This window comes from Leptosomus discolor, chromosome 5 (genome assembly GCF_034619465.1).
Source record: "Leptosomus discolor isolate bLepDis1 chromosome 5, bLepDis1.hap2, whole genome shotgun sequence".
Lineage (NCBI taxonomy): Eukaryota > Metazoa > Chordata > Aves > Leptosomiformes > Leptosomidae > Leptosomus > Leptosomus discolor.
Genome location: NC_141395.1, coordinates 30,535,913 through 30,557,997, shown reverse-complemented (window position 1 = coordinate 30,557,997; position 22,085 = coordinate 30,535,913). Strand labels below are relative to the sequence as shown.

Here is a 22,085-nt window from a genome sequence, read left to right as displayed (position 1 = left end):
GCTGCAGCGCACTTCCCTAAATATATCCAAATAACCTCTTCCCCACCCCTGCTGTTCAAGGCAACTGACCAGTTTTTCCCCTAACTAGAAAAATTACATCCTACCTCAAAGAAAGGCAGGAAATCTGTTCAATCCTCAGTCTGATTTCCAAGAGGGAGAACTAATCTAGTTCAGAGAAGAAGAGGGAAATGATTCTGAAGACAATGCATTAGCACACAAAACCAGGATTTCTTCATTACAAGGAAAACAAACCTACTTTTCCCTCTCCTTCACCATACCTGTGTGCACACATGTGCTGGCACATATGACACATCTGCATTAAAAGACATTCAGCTGGGGAAGCACTTAAACCACAAGCTGCAAGAATCAGATGAGGCTGAGAAAGCAGGCCCCAAGGAGAAGCAAAACAGATCAGCAACTTGCAAAGCAGGGTCCCTAAGAAGTCTACATGATTAGCAAGATGCCATTTCACACATCAAAATAATGTGCCTTGTCTAGGTCTGCTAATGATATTTAAGAACTCTCTTGTTCAACAAACCTCGGGAATAAAGTCTTCTTTAGAGAGAAGATGGTATTTCTTAATTTTCAATTTAACCATCTGGATGGCTTGCATTTTTAAAGTGCTTCGAGATCCTCACGTGGAGGCATCTCTGTAGAAAAGCGTCAAATAACAACAGATTCACAACACCGAGTATAGCTCATCTGCTCTTTCAGAGGACATGCTCAAAAACTTGCCACCAATGAAGACTATGGAAGCTAGCACGTTTTTAAAGTTGGGACTTCTCCTAATGCATTCATACTGCAGAATATCCACAAAAGACAGGCCGACATCATTAACCATTGACTTAAGACAGTATCCCTCCGGGAGGGGGCGGGGAGGAAATTCACCATTGTCAAAGATATTCCTGACTTCCCTTTGCAAGTAACAGGACAAAACTTCTATGTCATCTCCTCCCTGAAGTTTCAGAACCCAAAAAAAATGTTATTCGCCTAATGAGACCCTGGTTGCAGTAGAAGCTGTGACACCTGACAGTAACAACTGAGGTGATGAATTGAGTACAAGCAATTTCAGCATCTAGAACTTTTCTAGTACTAATTACAAATAAGCTTATACTTGAACTAAGATTTCATGGAAGTCATCCTAAAAATCTTCACCAATGCAGAAAGGTTCTCAGTGTCTCTCTGAAGTGGGATTTTGTATTTAGTCTCTGGCACTAGTCCTCAGGTGCAGAAGAATCATTGCATTAGACACGCTGGCATTTCAAAGAACTTCTAATGCCATCATTTACGCTGCATTCAAAGTGCTCCATAAACAGCTGTAACAGAACTACTCCCAGATTAGAGAATTTTGGAAGGAAGGAAAGCTGGCAATTCCTCAGACAAGTTAAAAAAATACCCTCAATTGCAACAACTTCTGCACAGCACTAGAGTGGAAGATGCACAGTGTTATTATTTCCTAGACAAAAATACTATTCAACTCAGAAAAGCTTTACTTTATGATCTACAAGCTTTAAATATACTGTCTCAGGCCTTAAGGTACAATTCCTTCCTCACATTTAAGAACCTCTATGCATGAAGTAAAGCAACCTTGAGAGGCAGAGAAGGTACACATGCAGAAATGTTATTTTTGTGTCATTTTAAAGCACTTCCATAAACTTAAAGAATTCAAATGAAACCAAATTCACATTATCTACTCTTGCTAATTCCTAAAGCAAAGTGTGCTATTCTGTATTTTCCTGACAGTAATGTTTGAAAGAATAAACCACTAACAAACACTGAATAGATGATGAAAATTTAACCTCAAGACTAAGCTTTCAAAAAAATCATTATCTGGAATCTATTTACATTTCTTTCAAGGAATTTACAATAATTTATGCTTTTCTCCTCCTTTCTCCACCTTCAAGATAAAGTAACTGAACTCATTCAGAACCATTTTAACCTAAATTTTTATCACAGTGGAGAGGAAGTACCTTTTTCTTCATCTGATGGAAAAGGAATTAGCATACTCAAGTAAGCTGAGACCAAGTCTCTACATGCCCATTACTACACACATACACACACAATTCTTTAAAGCACAGTTCTTTGCTAGTTGATCAAAACCTCCAGAAAACAGTAGAAGTTTGCTTACATTGCTGGCTTTGCAAGGAGCATAAATCCTCCCATTACGAGGAAGTTTGTTATGGAAGTACAATACCTAAAATAGGGAAGAACAGCTTCAGATACAAAATAAGAACATCCCTGGAACAGCAACTGTTGTAATTTCCAACAGTTTATCAGTGAGCTCTGCAGTATCTTTTACTTACACAAGTAATCCAAGTACTTCAGAAAACATTAAGCAGTGAAACACTCAATGTTACTGGAACACTTAGTGTTCACTTTCCACATGGAGGATAGCACATGCATTATTACTATGCCACATTTCTGCTGCCATTAACACAATGCAGGGGGCTTACTTTGCAAACAAAACTTTGCTTTTTTTTTTTTTGTTGTTTGTTTCCCCCAAATCTGGGCACGTAGAGAATAGGCCATCTGTTTCAACAGTTTAATCCTGCTAGCTTCTAACTATATTCAAGATGGAAATTTCAAGAAGAGAATTTCTTTTCCTGCTATTCAACATTCTACCTTTCACTTCTCCCCTACCAAAAAAAAGAAGCCATTTAAAAAAAAAACCACCTTTCTCCAAGGGAAGAGGTCTCAGCTTAGCCCAATTAACAGTAATACTGATGTTGTCTGACAGATCCTCGGAAGATGCTCAAGGCACTATGCTGAGGAGCATGCATGGGTTCTGATGTCATACACAGAAAAATGTGTAAAGCATTAGATAGCAAAGGGGAGAGCAGAAGACCAGTAGGAACAATGAGAACAGAAATTTGGTATTTCGGTCTTTAACAGTGAGGAAGAAATAAAGAAACCCTTCTAATCTGAGTAATGAGAACCAATTCCGGAAATCCAGGTTATACAAGAAAAACTGAAATAAAAGACTAAGAAAGAAAGAGAGAAAATACATATTTACAATTATGAACAACCCATTTGATAAACAGAGAAGAAAGCTTTTTGTTAGGGTGATATGGCATAAGTTTATCTCTGACCCAGTAAAAGTGGTAACTGTTGTGCTTGTGTCAGAAAAAAGTGCAACTGGATGCACATTCAAAATGCTACTGCATAACAACTGAAGTCTATGGTCTTAGAGATTTTCAGATGGCTAGTAACCAAGGCTACATTCAGAGAGGACATTTTTAGACTCTCCCCTCTGTCAAGCCAGTACTTTTCACAAAAGCCTGTAGGTATTAAGTATGATGGACTTCTGCTACCTTTGGATGAATGCATAGACTTCCTCTCCCAAAAGCATTACGCTAATAAAAATAAAACCCAGGACAATTCAGACTTAATTCTGAGCACTAAAGCAGCTCTTTCTTTTGGGTGAAAGGTGTAATGCTAGCTATTTAGCAAATACCAGGACGGAAGAATTGTTCTTCTGGAAGACTATTTTTAGTTAATGACTACTGAAAAGGCATTTTGTGACCACAATAAACCCCCAAAGGTAGCTTTACTTAGGAGCCTAGCCAGGGTAACTTTTACATTATATTAGAACACCCTTACTCATAAGCAACAAACATGTCACTTTTTACAGGTATATATGCAGCAACCAAAGAAAAGTTTGTATGTAGAGCTTTACACTAGGGAAGCTGTAGCTGTCCAGTGTGCTCCACTGGCAAAGACTTTGAAATACATAGCTCACTACAAAATTAATTCGTTCGTGTAAAAAACTCCATACATTTTAAATTGCAAGAATACAGTTCGCACAACAGTTACTTATGTAGCTTTCCTCATGGTCTACTTTCCCCTAACTCAGGGCTTGTTGTGGTCAGTAGATACGCCTGCAGAGACTCAAGGTGAGGGGGAATTTGATACTTGCTCAGTGTAACTATCCAAAAAGAGACTGGAATGCTTCAGGATGGCCAAGCTCCTGGCTTCTTTCACTCCATGAAGAAAGCTACTTAGAGAAGCTCCATGCTGACCAATGAGATAGCATAGCTTGCTGAACCTGCTGGCCATTTCCTGCAACAACTGGATTGTATTTGCATTGCCCAAATTATCTGTAACAGACCAGAAAGCAATTTAGCTTACCTTACAAAAGAGCAGCACCCATTAATAAAGAGAATTAGCACAAGGTGCTGTTTAGATGTTTTATCAGCAATTTCACCTCGTGGCTACATTATCCAGGATCAGGAATTCAACAACTTTAGTCTAAATACAGCTCCAGTAATTAAGTCATTTCAGGTGAAACAGTCAGGAAAGTGCAAATACTAATAACATAATGGAGATGTCAAAATACAGCTGTATTTCACCAGTTCATCAGAACAGGGAAGAAGAGTAAGACCTTAGGTTTATCTTAAAAATACATCATTACTTTTAAATTTCGCATAAAGAAATATGTTATGGAACATAGGGGAAATAATATCAAAGAAAATATTAAAAGAAGTTCTTACCTAAACCTAAAAGAGGTCTAAGAACCTGAGATTTGATCTCACTCAGTTTGAAATAAAATCTTCTCTCAGTAGAAGCCAACTCATGCAAACTGGCAATATATCCCATCACGTTTTTGTCTACTAAGAGCAAACAGTTGTCACCACCAGCTATCACATTGCTTATGTACCCTATCTGAAAGATGAAAAAGAGAGAAGAAAACAGCAGCTTTAATTTTTCCTTTTACACTCCAATCTAAAAATAGGGCAATGCAGAATAAAGCATATCTTTAGGAGCACTAAGCGATAGTAAGTATTAATTACCTACAGTGACAAACAATCCATTCAATACTGGCTTAATACAGGAATGATAAAAGTAGAAAAATCATTTATAGTCAATGCTGTTCATTTTACTGACAGCCTAAAAGACAATAAATAGACCATCTTTTAAGGTGACTCATACAACCATTCCGTGTTTAAGAGATAGTGACCTTAAGTTCAGAATTGCAATATACTTCATGCTAATATCAACAACATTGGTATTAAATAGCATCATTACATCACCTATTTCTATTAATTAGTAAGAGAGAATAACAAGGCTTTAATATCACTGTGCTCCGAACTATAGTCCTCCCTGGACCTGAAAGATGTCAAGTTATTGATAAGAGTAATACCACAGTATCAATAAACTGGACTAATACCAATAACTACACTAACAATGCAAGTGGTATTAGCAGGTGTTTACTTTCCACAGTAGTAAGAAGCAAAATTCTTCTCCAGGTTTGCACAAGTGCCGCTGACACATTGTGCCTCCTCACTGACTCTGGTTCACATGCAATACCATACAGTAACGCGGTGTTTGAGCTCTACTTTTACTTCCTTTGTTGTTAAACAAACATTGAGCCAGAGTCGTTCAATAAGCAACCCACAGGCCAATTTGATATGCAAGAGCCTACAAGTCACCCTACAAAGGAAGAGAAGGGAATGGTGAGCAACAGTCTTGCAGAAGGAATACTAGTGTGTGTGTCTGTACGCAGACATGTGCACACGCATAAGCGTGGGCCCAGTGTACAAACCCCTTTCCCTCCTCAAAACCCCTCTCCAACTGTTATTCTGCTCAATCTAGGGAAGCAGCAATAAGACCCAGAAGAGTTGAGTCAAAGAGCTGCTTTCTACCCTCACCATTTACTTTTTGTTACCTGAAACTCAGGTTGGCCTGAAATCATACAAGCAACTTGGAAGATGACAGTGCGGTCAGAGCACACACTCCCCTACCTCATGCCTACTTCAAGGCCGATACAAGATTCAATTTGATGAAAAAAACTGCACAGGGGCACCTCCTCTCCCCCATAAACATGCACACTTAGGTGCCTTTGCTCAGTTCCCCTTTACACCCATGAGAAAGGTAGGGGCAGGGAAGGAGATAGTGCAGAACTCAGGGGGACCTTCTGCCCACTCACAAACAAGATGCACAGCAAGCAGAACAGAACAGAGCAGGCAGCGCCCTCAATCTCTTGAGAAACAACAGGCAAATGAAGAGCAATAGCAGCGGAAAATAAACACATTAAGACTGTGGTGAAAACAGAGCACAATGTAAGGGTGCCCTTCTGCAGCATGCACACCTGGAAGGAAATGGATTAGACGCACCGCAAAGACCTCCTTGTTCCTCAAACAGATGGAAGACCAAGAAACAGGCAGGGAAGGGAACTATACTGATTAGGCCTCCTCTCTGCCCTCCATAAGCTGCGCTCCTGATTTCACTGCTAGGAACCAGTTACTAGACCTGACACCCTTAAAGCTAGTTGAACAACCAGCACTGTGCTATTTCCAAAAAGCATCAGTATGATTTGCGCTAACTTAAAGAAAATACCACCCACCTTACTACAGGACAATAACAAAACTGGACTCTTAGTACAGCTATTTTCATCCAAATTATTTTCTGTTGTTGTCTCCTGGCCGCTGTAATATAATCCAGGTTGGAAGTCTTCCTCATCTGCTAAGAAGAGGGAATAATCTAGTCCTGCTGCTGTACTCCAAACACCATCACCACACACCTGAAATTCATAAGGAAAAGACATTAGAAATCCTCACCCGAAGCTGGAAGGAGAGGAAAGTACTTAACTCTTCTAGCCACACATGCATGTAAAACACCTGCCAAGAAAAAGTACTGCAACAACTAGTAATTTTTCAACTTCAGCATCTCATAACAAATACATTTCTTGCATGTATTCTGAAAACTATCTTTCTTTCCAGTCTTCTTTCTAATGGCTGATTTTTTGCCTTTTAATTACAAATCAGTTTTATTTTTAAATGGGCATCAGGTGAACTTGATTAAAGTTGGGACACTATTCTCCCCTCTACGTTTAACTGCAAAATCTATACGTTTGGGAGACAGTTAACATGCTGTACATTAATTTGCATAAGGCCCAAGCAGGAAAACTCTGCAGCTAATTGTCAACAAAGACAAGCACCAGAAAACACTGGAAAGGGTCTGGTCTAATCCAAAAATCATTATTTGGCTATATAGTTCAAAACAAACAGAAAAATCCACTGCCAAAACAGCTCTGGAAATACAGAAATGAACAACAAATATGGTCATGATCTAATAAAGCTAAAAATGCTAGAAGCAATTATTTAGAATAAAAACAGTGTCCCAAAGTATTTTAAAGTTTCAGCACTGCAAAATCTCTATCAGAGAAACCAAATAGAAGGTAGAAGGGAAATTGGGTAAGAAGATACAACCAGTCACATTTCCCAGTTTTAGAAGTTCAATATGGTCAAAAAACAATGGAAGTCTGGATTTCTTGGGTAGATTTTTCCAAGCTCATCTAAGGATTGTATTCACAAAGAGACCTAGGGCTCTATTACTATATAGCACACAGATCCACAAACAAGGTCAGTTTCTAGAAATTACTTTGCACTCACTTGTATAAGAGACCCTAAACTGAAGAAAAATACAGAAAACAGAGTACCTTTGCGAGACGAGGGACTGTTGTTGGGGAGTTCAAGTGACCAAGCTGGCCAGAGATATTACTGCCCCACGAATACACCTGTAAGAAACACAGCCAGTCATCAGAATGAAGTCTATACACACAAACACAAGCTGAATTGTAGTAGTACAACACATCAAGTGTGCAAACACACACGTCAAGGGTATAAGATTCAGGTACTAAGATGCACTTCCCTAATATCCACTGTCTTCCTACATTCTCAAATTGTCTTCTCACATTCAGAAATAGAATGCACCAAATCAAGTCATGGCAATCTTTAAATGTAATGTTGATGGTACATGCAGAACCTTGGCAGAAATAGAATTAAAATTCCACACCACTTCCAAGATGCCTCCCACAAACGGGAACAAAAGTTTAGAAGCAAAAGAAACAAAAACCTAGAAAACACCAAACATGATAAGCAATAGATGATAACAATCACTTGTACCTGGGATTTGGCAGTGAGTGCTAAGGAATGATGGCCACCAGCAGAGAGATGAATCACTTCTTTACCATCTAGGCTTTTCACACAGAGAGGCTGAAGCCTGTCAATCCCCAGAACCCATAAACGGGCAGGGGAGAAGAAAAAAACACTCAGAGCTATAAATGAAAATTAATTCTAAGGGTTGTCTTGTTGGGGTTTTTTTCCCCAAAAAAACAATTAGAGAAAACAAACACATATGGAGAATTTTGGCAATAAACCAGCTTAGGCAAAAAGGTCATGAAGGGCAAAAGTTGATGATAAACCTCACCCCAATTTGGACAAAGTCAAAATATCACCCAAACTCCTAATGATTACAAAGGTAAAAGTCATAACTGATTGACATCCAGTAACAAGACAGCATAAAACATGGTACTTGGAGGAACTTAGGTCACAACACTCAAATTAACAAGAACACAATGCAAGGCAGTTGACCAAATTTGAGAAAGCTGAATACTCAAAATTTCCCAGTGACCTACTGAATTAAAAAAAATTAAAGAAATCTCACCTTGGCAGAACATCACCATGCCCTAGCTGTCCTTCCTTTCCCTTTCCCCAGCTCCATACCTCTGTTCTTAGAGAGGGTAAAAGAGCATCAGCCTCACCGCTGTAGGTTGGAGTCAGAGCTACAGTCCTCATTTTTGCCCGCCCTACCTTCCGTAAGAGCCTAGGAGAAACTGAAAACAGGCCAAGAGATAGAAAAATTGCTCATCGTTTTAGGTAACAGTATCACTCAGACTGTGTGTACACAGTAACAGTACCATTTGAGATAATTAAGACTTCTTTGAGAAGTCTTGATCAGTCCAGATTGAGAGCAAAGGCTGACATGTAAGAAGACAGGTTACTGATACACGGAAGTAACTTGTGCTAAAAGCAGACAGATCCCAACTAATTCTTACCAGCTATTAAAGGCTAACAGTCACGTGATAACTGTGCAGTTATACTGAGGCAAATGAACCAAAACAAACTATACACTAAAAAAGTATGTTTTGAAAGAAAATATATCCTTGCACTGAACAAACGATTTCCATACTTCCTAAAATCTCCCCTCAGATCCAAGATCAATGTAGAACTAAACCATGTGCCATTCAGAGCAATTAACAACAGTAAAATCTAGGAGCGAAGGTGGTCATTAACTTCGAAGTTTGGCAGCGGGAAGTGGAATCCCTGGCTCAAAACCAGCTCCATGCAGCAGGGATTACAGGCCACACAGATTTTTATCTGCTATGCAACCTGCATGAAAGCTGTTTTGCTGTTGTTTTGCAATAAGATACCCAGCCTACTGCAACGTGCCTGCTTTACCTTACCTTACCAATAAAAAACATTCCTAAACCCACTATGCTTTTGGTTTTCTTAGCATGCAGTATTTACTAGTATTCACTTCCTCCACTGCTTTCAAGTCCTAAGATACAGTTTGTAATTCATAAACACCTTTGGCAGATTATTAGATTTGTGTTCAATAAATATGTTTTATATTCAGTTATAAACCTCCACATTATTACAACTTTTCCATTTGGTTTTCCCAACATGCTTTTTTACCTTGTGACAACAAGCCAGGCAGGGAAAGTCTTCGACTCCCTCCTTCAGATTCCTCCTCTCTAATATCTACTAAGCTGGAGCTCTTCTTCCCCTGCATGGATTCCAGTCTGACCTGCTCTTCTCGAGTGTCTTTCAGAGCTTCAGGCCCTGGGGAACCACCACCAGAGTGAGATCCTGGTTCACTTGAAGGTGTGCCATAGAAGTTCATTACTTTCTTCAGAGACAACGCTCCAGCTTCATAGGTAGCAGCTACTCTCACACCAACCGCTGATGCGCAAGAGGCCACTAAGCTGTTTAAGGCAGATGTGCTGGTACCTGGAGGGCCAGGGATACAAGCACTGAGTTGTTCTTCTTGAGAAGGCTAAAACCAAAGAAAAATTGAAGACTATCACATGAGAGAGCATGTAATGGTAGGATGATATACACATTCACTATTCAAACTATGTGCTATACTGAACCAGACATTATGAGGAAGCTTTTTACACTTAGGTGTAAGTCTGCTCCTCAGAATCATACTTTTTAAAGTATGACTAAGCACCATTTCCACATGGACTGGGCTCTGTCCATTTCACCCGTCTTTTAGATCATCCTTAAAAGACTGTGGGTCTGCTTTTTTAAAAATAAATTTTAAAAAAGTATCTTTGCAAACAAATATAAAAAGGGATCTAATTTTAGGCTTACTACCAACTTCTTTGCCACCAGTTGAAGCACATCAGTGGGCACGCTGTATTTACAGAGAGGTAAGTTCTCTCTTCAATACGCTGGCAGGAAAACAGCGATTCATAGAATCATTTTGCAAGGTCTTAAGACCAGTCTGGGCTATGTGTCCCCTTACGCTACTGTTATATCCATATAAAGCTTAGTTAATAGTTATCAAGTCACACTAGGAACAAAGTGAGTGACGGCAATTATTAGTACCAGCACATAATTACCTATAAGACCAATAAATTTACCCACCAAATAAGAAATAACGTACAAGATTATATTTGTCAAACAGTTTGAATGCTAAAACAAAGACAGCTAAGTCCCATTTTCCCACCTAATACATGGCAGGAAATAATATTATTATAAATATTACAGCTCATTTTATTCTGCCAGAAGGAAAACAATCTTTGACTTCTCCTTTTTGTGAGAAGTTAGGCTAAAGGCCTGGGATTGGTCCTATTTGTTTGTACTTCATTCCTATATAAAAGGCATATCTAGCAATATGAAAAGGAAACTCAATTTGTGTAGGAAAGTAGAGAAACAAAGGATTTTACTAAAGCCGAAACATTACATTATTAGTCCTTATCTCTGCTGTTCACATATATGCTCAACTGGGTTAAGATTCAGTGAATCAATTCCAGGGCTGTTTATTCCTGGAACTGTGTGAGGGAAACAGTACTCTGGAAATATTCCAGGAACAAGGAGTTGAGAAAGGGAGCATGAAACTATGTGTTTCAGTCATTTCATAATGGCACGAGTTCTCGCATGAGTCTGGGGGGGCCCACAACTGCTAGAATACATCTGTATTAGCAAAAAGCAAAAGGAAGGACAACGGTGTTCACACAGTGTTTATTTCTCTGAAATAAGCCTCCCTCAGAATAGGAAACCAGAACTTGCTGAATCACCACATTACCAAACAGTTTGTTTTGTTTTTAATACTACTTTTTTTTTTTTTCTTTTGCAATCAGAGGTGATAACAAAGATCAACTATTTTTAGGCACTGTGAAATTTATCTCCCAGAACCACTGTGAAAAATTTCCTACTGTAACTGGAAAAAAAAAAAAATATGAAATTGATGTCTACACAACACTTGAAATAACAAAAGAAATTTTCAAAATTCTGTTACGAATTTTGCATATTAGGTCACAGAACGGCAGTTTTCCTTACAGATGTTACCTTTACCATGAAACATCCAGCAGGACAGTACTCACGCAGGGAGAGCCAGACTGCACTGCAAGATTTTGGATCAGTTTTCTGTCTAATAGCTTTCGGATTGTATCTTCTTCCCCCTACCACACAATTATTTTTTGGCCCAAAAAAGTGGAAAACGTAGTATTTGGGCAGAGAGCTGGGAACAGCTCTTGAACAAGCACTTTCTGATGCTTATTAAGACAGTATTGCTTTACTGTTCTGCTATAGCATCAAAAGTGTTGTTGAACCATTGTCCACATCACACAGAGTAGCACTCAAGCATTTCCCATCCTGGTTTGTAAGTTTATGCTACCCCTACATGACTAACATCAGAAGCCTTTTGGTCAACGTCTCACACTGCCTTTACAATCTTATTTACTTGCAATCTACAGTTTTTAATCCACTGAGAAATTAGACAGATTTCCAAGTGATTCGTTCCACGTATAGAAAAGAGTTTTACCTTACAGGTAAGTTAGGTAAGTATCAGCTTACTGCCTCACACAAATAGGAAACCTATGGATCATAAACCAGCAAGAATGGGAAACTGGCTTACGTGGTTCTGGTACTGTGGACTAACAAAGAGGAGAGATGATAGCACTGTCAAGGCTACTCACAGTAAAAGCTTACAGCTGAACAAGGTGGAGGACAAAAAGTCTTCCACTTAAAAGTTGAGAACCACCACAGAGAAGAAACATTTTGAAACTATAGGAACCCCACAGCTACATCAAACTAACAGGATTTTTCATTCAAGAGTAACATTGTCACGTACATAACAGGAGTTGTAGCAAAGTCAGAGCTAGTTGCCAGGTACCAACCTGCTCAGGTTCTGCACAGATGTTTTTCTCCAGGCTCTCATTTAACGAGTGTTCTGATAAACTGATTAAGTACTCTTTCACTTTTTTGTCTGGGAACAGAGTATTTCCAGGACTAGAAACTCCACTGTCTTCCTGACCATCTTTGCTGGAAAGCACGCTTGCTCCATCAGATTCTAAAGCAACAAGAGTATGTTCTTCCACAAGTGGCTTCTGACAGTCTTCACTCTGGCTACCTGTGACGCTTTTTCCTTCTAGGGTCTCCAACGAGGGACAGAAGACATGGTTTTCCAGTTGGTTATCGGTCAGTGTAACACCCAGCGGGCAACAGTGACTATCTGAAATGATTACATGATCTTCCTTGTCCGTCATGGTAATGAGGAGTTGACTGCAATGATTGCACCTCTCTGGGATAGGCTTCATTTCTTGCACAGGAAGACATTGTACCAGAGCCAGGCTGTGGTAGGCTCCACAAGCGATCTGGAGCACAACACGTCCTGCCAGGTGCTCTACCTTCTGTGGCTTCGTCACCGGGAAAGTTGTTGTTATGAGACCGAGCTGGCAGCCACTCCCCCAAGCCCATATCTCTCTGCTTAGTGACAGCGCCAGCGTGTGTTCCTCTCCACATGCTAGCTGCAAAATCCTCACTGATAACAGAGGGCTGGTTTCAGAATCAGAAATGCTGATGGGTTGTGGCTCTGGTACACACGGCTGATTAGCAACTGCACACTGGCCAGCAGAATTGTTCCCCCACATGTACACCACACCACTTTCTGTCACAGCTCCATTATGGAAGCTGCCAGCTGCCACTGTAATAACATGATGCCCAAGCAAAGTATTTTCTAAGACAGGACTATTAGCACATGACTCCTCTGGTCCTGGTCTCCAGGGCAGTCTTCCAAAACTGTAGACCTCTCCACCTGGGAGAAAAAAAAACCAGCCAAACAAAATCTAGCATAAGCCAAATGAAGTTAAACCAATACAAAAATTTGAAGAGATATTCAGACAAACAGGTATCAATTTTTAGCTTACTCCAGGTGCAGTGAAACTATGGCTATGGGTATATGAAGACTGCTAGCTGCTCTCTGCTGTTGCTGCTAAGCTCCACAACTCATGTTAATGTTACCCTGCATGTGCACACGCTGTTGAACTGAGTAATGATTTTCTGCTAAAAATTCTACTAGACCCAAATTAAGTGTATTTGTATTTTATTTAAGTGTACTTTAAGAATGTACAACCATATTAAGGACACACAACCACACTTGAAGAGCACAAAAAAACACAGAGCTCATCTTGCTGTACAGAGATCTAGCACCACTGAACCGTGTTGTTTGCCACCTTACAGTAAAATAGGATTGCCCTGTCAGGGGGAAAGTGGGGGGTGGCTAAATGTATCTTGCCACTGCTTTGATGTTGTACTGCAGCCTCTCCAAAATTTCAGTACCTTTACCTGAAAAGATTGCAGCAATGCCAGTTCAAGTTACTTTGCCAATTCTAAGAAAAGCAGAAACGTATTTTTAAAATGAACAGTTGTTTTCACAGTGATAGAAAAATGGTAAATCATACCCACAAACGACATCCTTCATTGGGCAAGAACACAGATGCAAAAAGTCCTTTTAATTATGAAAGAAACATGTTCTTAAAACAAAAAAAAAACAACACACAACCCACTGGAGCTCTGTAACAACTCCAGTAGAGGAGAGGTGCTTATAGCAGGCACACCAATAACCTGGAATGTTTCCTTCAAAAACATCAGAGAAAAATCAGAGCAGCAACTTCCAGTCCAGCCTTTACAGCTGTATGCCCACTGATCGGTACAAGCAGGCCAAGCTATGCAAACACTTAAAGGGACTGGCCTGTTTACAAAATACTTTGATTCACAGTGCCAAACTGCTCGCTAACCAAGACTCAGTGTAACGCATCTACTAGCTACACATTTTTCCAGAAGCACACAGAAACCAAAGCTCTTACACGTCAAGAGAACCCCTTGCTGTACTGTCCTTTTTGAAAGAAAGGCATCACAAGAAAAGGCATTTTGAGTTAACATCGTTCAGATTACATTACAATCTTTAAATGGGAAATCGAGAGCCATTGTTAAAAGAAGAAAAAAAAAGTATGAAGGAAGACACTATGCATATAATTTCTATTCCAACACAGTTTTAAGCAACTTACAACTAATAAGGAAACACTGGCAAAGTTAAAAATCTAACCATTTGAAAGTTGTGGATGAGGCACAGATAGAACGAAGAAAAATCTAGAAGAAAACTTGACAATAACTAAAGTTTGCTATTGCCTCAAATCTCTACAATTCAGATGTTTATTACCTTCTGTTAGAAGTAAGCCATGATGTGTTCCAAGGGCTGCCTGTAATACAGTCTTTCCACTGAGGCCTGGAAGCCTTTCTGGAGTCACAGAGCAGGAACCAGCCTTCCAAACATAGACCAGGCCTCTCTCTCTGGCTCCTTCTGCCTCTTCTGAGCTACAAAAACGTTGGAGGAAATACAGAATCAGCTTGAAGTTTTCTGTGGTTCAGTAATGCATAGCTTGCTTCTCACCTGTGTAGGAAAGGCTTAGCAGTTCAGGCATTATTTCTAGTTTCAGGAAGTCAACGTGTTTCATTTACAATTTGGTAATCTTAATCTAAATGCTATTTAAATGAAAACTCAGTATCTTCTATCTGAAATCATCAGCTTGCTTCTTCATTTGTACTTTACTGCCTGAAAAGCATCTGACCTTGTCACTATTAAACTCAAAGATACATTTATTCACAATCGATACAGCCTTTACATTACATGTTGTATTTGTTGCTTACAGCGAGGGCATCAAATTAATACACAATCCTGCCCTTGTACCCTGAGGGATATCGTTGCATCAGTTCTACCCACATGTAAGCAACTCGATTCCGACCTGAACAGTGAGATTTATAATGTTAACTCTTCCTGTGTTAGAAAGCAGAAAGAACATTCCTGGTTTATTAGGTTTTATTCATGTTTTGTGTTATTCATCGTTTGGAAATCAAAATACAGGAAAAACAGCCTTGTAATGGTGTTTTTATCAGTTACATGGAACATCAAGTATGCTGGAAATAGACATAAATGTCCCAAATAACGTTTGCTTTAAAAAGTAAGTGTGCGGATTTTACCGTGAACCAATTGCTCCCATTCACGGTGTCTTCAAAACATTACACCTATAAGAGCTCGCCCTTTATAAACTTTCACTACTACCTTTAGAGAGAAAAATGAGATTTTGGTTGTGGGTTTTTTTTCTCTCGTAATTCTTAATGAGTTGCTCAGATTCAAATGAGACAGTCACTCAAATCAATTGAGCCAAGAAAAAAAATTATCCTGAAACACAATGGAAGTATCTGGGCTTGCAGGAGTGACTGGAACTATCCAAAGCTTCAGCACACTCTGGTCTGAAAGCTGAGTCAGCAACCTCTCCCATTCAGCAGAAAGAAATTCCTCACAACTTTGACACGAAGCATGCAGTTCTAACAGTTTGTGGAATCACGTGATTTAAACATACAAAAAACGTCATTTTAAACATCAATACAGACTGACAGCATTTCAAGTGAAATTAGGAGTTTTCTTTAGATTTATTTCAAACTTTATATAGAATACATTGTTATCCACCCTGCAGGAAAAAATAGATTTAGCTCCTTATTTGCCAAAGGCCAAGTTATTTTCTCCCCACATAAATCAGTTCTGGCAGCTCTGTATGAACTTGGGAAGTTAAATATACAAGGTAGTGAGAAAAGCTTTGATGGAATGGCAATCTTTGTCTAGAAGAAAGGGCACGAAGAAATCCAATGTACTCCGAAACCGAAGCAAACCCAGAAAAAGCTAGTCTGATAGGCCACACTGTGGACAACTTATGCAAGTAGCACATTCAAAGCCACAAGGCCCTATTAATGCAGGCTACCGCTTTTTTTAAGCTAAAAATTGTGCTACCTGTGGTTCATAGGATGAACAATATGTTTGCACAATCTGCCTCTGAAACATTCAAGAGGCGAACTACTAAGAGATGGAATACTCTCTCTTAGCTCCTGTGCCCATCCCAGTGTCCTGGTTTGGGTTAAACCAGAACTAATTCTGTTTTAGTGCTTTAACTTTTTAGTTAAGTCTCTTGTTTTTCCGCATAACAGAAAAAAGTCAAGAAAAAGGTGAGAGTGAAGAACTCTTCTAAAATTCAGGAAATTTAATCCAAACAACATACATAGTATTAAACCCCAGAGTCCATCTTGCATTTTAAATACATAGGACTTGTGTTTAGAATAGAAGTAAATTAAAAAGGAACCAATTGAGTATTATATAGGCCAGGAAAAAGAAGTTAGAAAAATCCAACATCAGAGTTAGGAGATTTACCTAAAAATCAAAATACAGGTTTTACTCGGATGGGCAAAGCACCCCAAAGAACACAACACGATCACATAGAGTTTTCATCAATATACTGTGCATTAAATTCACTCCAAAGCCTGATATTTGGGCTTTTATCCATTTAATAAGCCTTCAGAGAACAGCGTAAGACAAATTCAGACATTTATATACCAGAACTTGATTACAAGACACTAATTTTCCATCCTGAAAACATCTGACCTCTGTTAGGTTTCTTAGTGGAAGAAACAAGCAGCAAAAGAATAGTCTACCAATCCAGAGTCAAAATTCACGGGTGTAGGTAACAGATATGATTTACTGTTCACCAGAGAATGTTATTTTCAAGTTTCCAGCCTATGGCTACCCCTCCGCAAGTTGCAACCACTGACTTCTTTTATAAGCAGTTGCTGTTGTAATAAGTTGTGAGTTCCAGACATAACTGAAACTAAAGCTATGTTATGCCTCCTGAAACTAAAACTACATTACTCCTCTTCCCCCTTTCAGTGTAAGTTACATAAAGAGTATGCTGAGATCACTCAATTTTACAGGATGATCATGAGCTGGCATATTTCAGGGAGCCTCTGTGGCTTTACCTAGCTGCTCATTCTCACCTTCTTTCCTGTGAGTCCATCTGTCAGTGGCAGCACTCCATCACCACCAAATCATTCCTCTTTCAAAAGGAACAATATAATTTCCACAAACTGTAAAACACAAAAACCAGCTATTTAATTGCAAATAATGTTAAACTTAAAAAAAAACCACCACCAAACCCCACACCGCCAAAAAATCCCACAGCAGCAAAGCCTTAGATCCAGTGTGAAATAAATAAGCAACACTAGGATGGCTGAAGTATTTAGTTCACTCATGCTGAGTTGGCAGACAAAAGCTAAACAGCCAGACTTGTCCTACCTACTCATCTCACAATAGGTCTATTGTAAGGACAGACTGAACCAAACCTTGTTCAAAGGCAGAAATTAACATCAACTTCTCTATAATTCTCAGTATACCACTCAAGAAACATCAAATTGATCCATTTTCAGTCTAATAGAAGACAGAATTCTATGCTCAAGCTAAATTTATAAGGTAAACAGATTTGTATGAGCAGAAAACGGTTAAGAGTTGAATTTATTCATAACCATATTGCTGAACCAAAGCACATCTCACCATTAAAAGGTAATTCTATTGAAGCCTGGGTGGAAACACAGAAAGCCAATGAAGAGTTCAAACCAGTTCTTCACGCAAGCTGGTAGCAGAGTATCTATGAAGATATGGCAAGATCATGGATGCCAAGGAGGAAAAAGTGGCTGCTCTACTTATGCTTTTATCCTTTCAGATTTTGAGTTTTGCAAGTTCACCCTTGCAACGTTCCATCTTCATGAAGATACCTTTGTATCACTATTCTTGTAATGAAACAAAGCTACAGTTAATCTTCGTGTCTTATAATCAGTTTGGCTTTCTAATATTGAAAGGATTGTAATTTTACTTGATCTACTGCCTTACCAGATAATGTAACTAAAATTTTTAGTACTTCAACGCATATGTGTAATCACATTTATTCAAATAAAATAACTTTCATATATAAACTCTTTAGACCTTTTGCTTTATTGCAGTTGCTGTCTGATACCCACTGTAACAAAACCAGAAAATAAATTATTTAATATGATGGTCTTTCACGACAACTCATCTCCCAGCAAAGCACCAGGATGACTAGGCTGAAGCTCTCACATACAGAAAACAGATAAAATACGGCCAGTCTTGATTACAACAGACAATATACACAAACCTGTAACTTGCATATAGAAGTTTCAATTCACACCTGGAAACAGTAATCATCAAGTTGATAAGTAACTGAAATAACTAACACAAATTCCAACACTTTCACTAGACTGCCCTGAATACTGCAGTACCCACCAGACCTTTACAGACAGAAACAGCAACACATCATACCAAACATTTCCAGTTTTCCAAATACAGGACACTAAAAATAGTGATTTGGGCTCCAGGGTTGGCAAAGAACATATCACAAAAAGATAAAGAGCCACGAAAATATGAATGAAATGAATATGATACAATAGCGTTAAGTCATATGCATCTTGTTCTAAAAAAAAAAAAAAAAAAAAAAATTAGAGCATACTTTCTAGGAACAGAAAGCTACACTTGTCACCAGAAAGGTACTCTTTCAACATACTTCCGTCTCTCCTTCCTCAACAAAAAAAAAGAAAACGAAAGAAAAAACCCGCCCCAAACTGTAAAAGCTAGCTTTTAAAATATTATCAGAGGCAGTCTCACAAATGTAAGGGAACTGTCATGCAGTACTTCAGTAACAGAGGCGTTGATGAAACATCAAAGGAAGATGGAAGCGCATTTTTGGAACTTCTCACTTTGGGATGTGTTCTTGCTCAGAGTAAGTGTGTTTGGGGTTTTTTTAGCCTACTCAAAACCACCTAACCCTGCAATTCATTTTCTTAAAAATGCTGGCACTTCTCCTCTGCTCCTCTGTGAAGAACTCTTAACTTCACATATCAACGCCCAGCAGATCATTGAATCAGATGAAGAGATAGGAGCTTTGATAAAGTCATCCAAGTACCAACAACTGTATCATTTAAGTCATATGTACCTATTTAAGATCAGGAATTGAGGCTTAAAATTCTTGGCTTCTATAATTTAGGGCTTTTAACTTTTTTTTTTTTTTCATTTCTTTAAGAGCTCAAAGAATTTTCAGAAGCTTCAACTGCACAAAAATTTACTGTAATTCTCATGAAAACTTCCGATTGTAACAAAGAGGGGTTAAAGCCAGACATCTGATCAGCTGTTCTGCAAGATGTCCCTTCAAGGCCCAATTGAAGAATAATTTATGAAATTATTAAGTAAGAAACCTGCAATACTGGTGAACTAGAAATGATGAGAGTGATACGACAGTGGTGATATATTTTTTCTCTACAGAAGCTCACACTTAAGGTTGCTTTACTAAGCATTTATGGATCTTAGGGAAAATGACAGTCAAGCTACTTTCTTTCCACAAAGGAGACATCTTTAAGAAATTTAAAAAACATTTTCAAGTTCAGTGCAAGTTTTCATTCACTCATATGGGACAGCATATTATTCCCATTTCACAGCTAATACAAAATATAAGTCATTTGGTCACAGCTATAAACTAAGTAAAGTGATTATAAATAGAAAGTTTCTCGTTCCCAAAAGGTTCCTTGCTGATTTTCACATTTCTACGTACGATGTTGTAGCATTACCTACACACCATTTCTTTTCCACGAAGATTATCGAAGTTGTTATTAGGTTTAATGTTCATCGGAGCGAACAGCCAGGCACAACACATCCTTGTCATGGTATGGAAGATCGGTACGAAACCAGCACCTGCACTGCTCCACCCAGACACTTTCTACACTTTTGCTTTAACTCTGCAAGAGGAAAAAGCAAGGAGTGCCAAATGGGGCCAAACTAGGGAACCGATTTGTGTTACAGACAGATGGTCACTAGCATGACACTGATGTCATACTTTCTGCTTACAGAGTAGAATGCTAATTCAAATTCTCCAGAAATCAAACACTACCACACCATAACAACCGCTCTGGCAGGGAGTGATGTGGAGTAAATATCTCTCTTATTACTATGGGACTGCATCCTTCACCAGACACCGATCATTCTTTAACAAGCACCATCAGTTTAAAAGCAATCTTACATTCAATGCTGAACAGGAACAACTGATATGCCCTCAACTTTCAGAAATACCAGAACTCTCATGTACTTATTTACCTGCTACAGTTAATATTACAAATACTTCTACAACTTTCAGACATGTCTACTTACATATTTACAAACTCATTTTTATTAAATTTGTTGCATCCTATTTAGCAATAACTTGCACTATCAAGTCTGCAAGTTTGTTGTACCAAATTATCTACTCAGGTTCCGAAGGAGGTGACCTCCAAGCTTTCCAATTCAAAACAGAGCTGTCAACATTAGTCTTGTCTACACATAAATCGTTTACTGCTGGATGGTGGTTCACACAGAGTGCATTACCAGTTCAAGAAGCCCTTGTGTTTTGGTCAGCACTGACTAGGTACAACCACTGTTTTTAACACTGGGTGATTAAGATCCACTCAGAGCAAAACAAAACCACTTGCTACTAAAAGACAGCAGCGATCCCTTCAGGTGAGGGCTCAAAGCTTTTAATGCCAGTTCCAGTGAATGAAGGATGGTAGCAAAGAAGATACAACAGTAAAGGGGCCAGGGGGGAAAAAAAAAAAAAAAAAACCACAACAAAGAAAGGGCCTAGTATCAGCTAAAATAACACAGCTGAAAACAATCCACTATAGGATGTAATTAATAATTTAAAGTTTACCACAATCCTAACTCAAAAATTTCTGGATATCCCTCCCTCCTCTTTTTCTTTGAAATGACACCTTCTTGATTTAGTACACGTTCAGGTGCTTCCCCTTCTGAAACTCCGCAGAAACTGAAACATGGCCAGTATAGCCAGTTTTTGTAAGTTGCTGCCCGGTGTCTCACGCCAGTATTTTTGCGCTGGAAGAGGAGGTCTGTGAGAGTGACAGCACGCTACGTCATCTGCACACGGTACCGCCGCCACGCCAGGACTATCTCTCACTCGACAGACTCTGAAAGTTGAAACAGCATTTACTCCTGAGCAACCCCGCCACACAGAGAAAGGACTCTGAAACGCAAGCGGAAGGAGACGAAGGGCATCCTATTCAGAGTCCAGGTGGTCTCTTCCCGTCAAAAGGGAGGAGCCCTTTAGGAACCCGCGGAAATAAACCTCATGAGGCGCCTCTGCTCCACCACCCTCTCGAGAGCGAGAGGGGCCGGATGGCCGCACCTCCGGCCGGAGCTGGTCTTCGGCCTCGACCCCAGCCCCTCCCGCCCGGTCCCTGCGCGAAGGGGCCTGTTCCCGACCGCCGGTGAGGCGCAACCGCGAGCCACCTCCCGCTCTGAAGCTGAGGGGGGGGCGCAGGGCGCGCGGCGGCCGGCCCACGGCGCCCCAGCCGAGCAGGCTCCCGCCGCGCTCCCTGTTCCCCCTCGGGAGAGCGCAGCCATTTCCCTCGCTGCTCCCCGTAACCCCCCAAACTTTCCCCACCTGTTGCCCCGCGGCCAGGGCTGCACCTGCCCCGCCAGAGCGGCTCCCCGGGGAAAGGCCGAGGGGCGATGCCCCAGGCGGGGGCCGAGCGGTGGGAGGCCGTTGGCGGGGTGGGGGGGAGCGCCGAGCCGCAGCTGGGCGGCGGGGAAACGTGTCCCCGCACGCACGCACGCGCGCGCTCACACACACACACACATACACACGCACACCCGCGCACAGGCCGGCGCCCCACGTGACCCAGGCTCCACTCCTCCCCACGGCAGGGCGCGCGCAGCCCCCGCACCTCCCTCCTCGCACCAACCGCCACCTCACCCGGCGCCGCGCTCGCTCCCACCGCCGGCCGCGCCGCTGGCCCCCGGGGCGCAGATCAGCTGATTCACGCGGGGGCGCGGCCTTTGCCGAGCGGGGGGCGGAGCCCAGC

At 40.3% G+C, this 22,085-nt stretch overlaps 1 protein-coding gene across 1 annotated transcript in view; it reads right to left on the bottom strand.

Annotated features, from left to right (window-relative positions):
* The window catches only part of ALS2 (alsin Rho guanine nucleotide exchange factor ALS2), a 41,955-nt gene extending 19,946 nt beyond the window's left edge, over nt 1–22,009 (bottom strand). Inside the window, exons 1-12 of the mRNA XM_086465948.1 lie at nt 21,977–22,009; nt 17,169–17,258; nt 14,509–14,663; nt 12,188–13,104; nt 9,477–9,837; nt 8,446–8,614; nt 7,905–8,001; nt 7,439–7,516; nt 6,344–6,520; nt 4,491–4,662; nt 3,917–4,097; nt 2,129–2,194 (exon numbers count right to left, since the gene is read on the bottom strand). Of these exons, the coding sequence (XP_086322074.1) occupies nt 2,129–2,194; nt 3,917–4,097; nt 4,491–4,662; nt 6,344–6,520; nt 7,439–7,516; nt 7,905–8,001; nt 8,446–8,614; nt 9,477–9,837; nt 12,188–13,104; nt 14,509–14,663; nt 17,169–17,188 (2,393 nt within the window). The 5' untranslated portion in view covers nt 17,189–17,258; nt 21,977–22,009. The remainder of the gene's footprint in view (nt 1–2,128; nt 2,195–3,916; nt 4,098–4,490; nt 4,663–6,343; nt 6,521–7,438; nt 7,517–7,904; nt 8,002–8,445; nt 8,615–9,476; nt 9,838–12,187; nt 13,105–14,508; nt 14,664–17,168; nt 17,259–21,976) is intronic.
* Nucleotides 22,010–22,085: the final 76 nt, after the last annotated feature.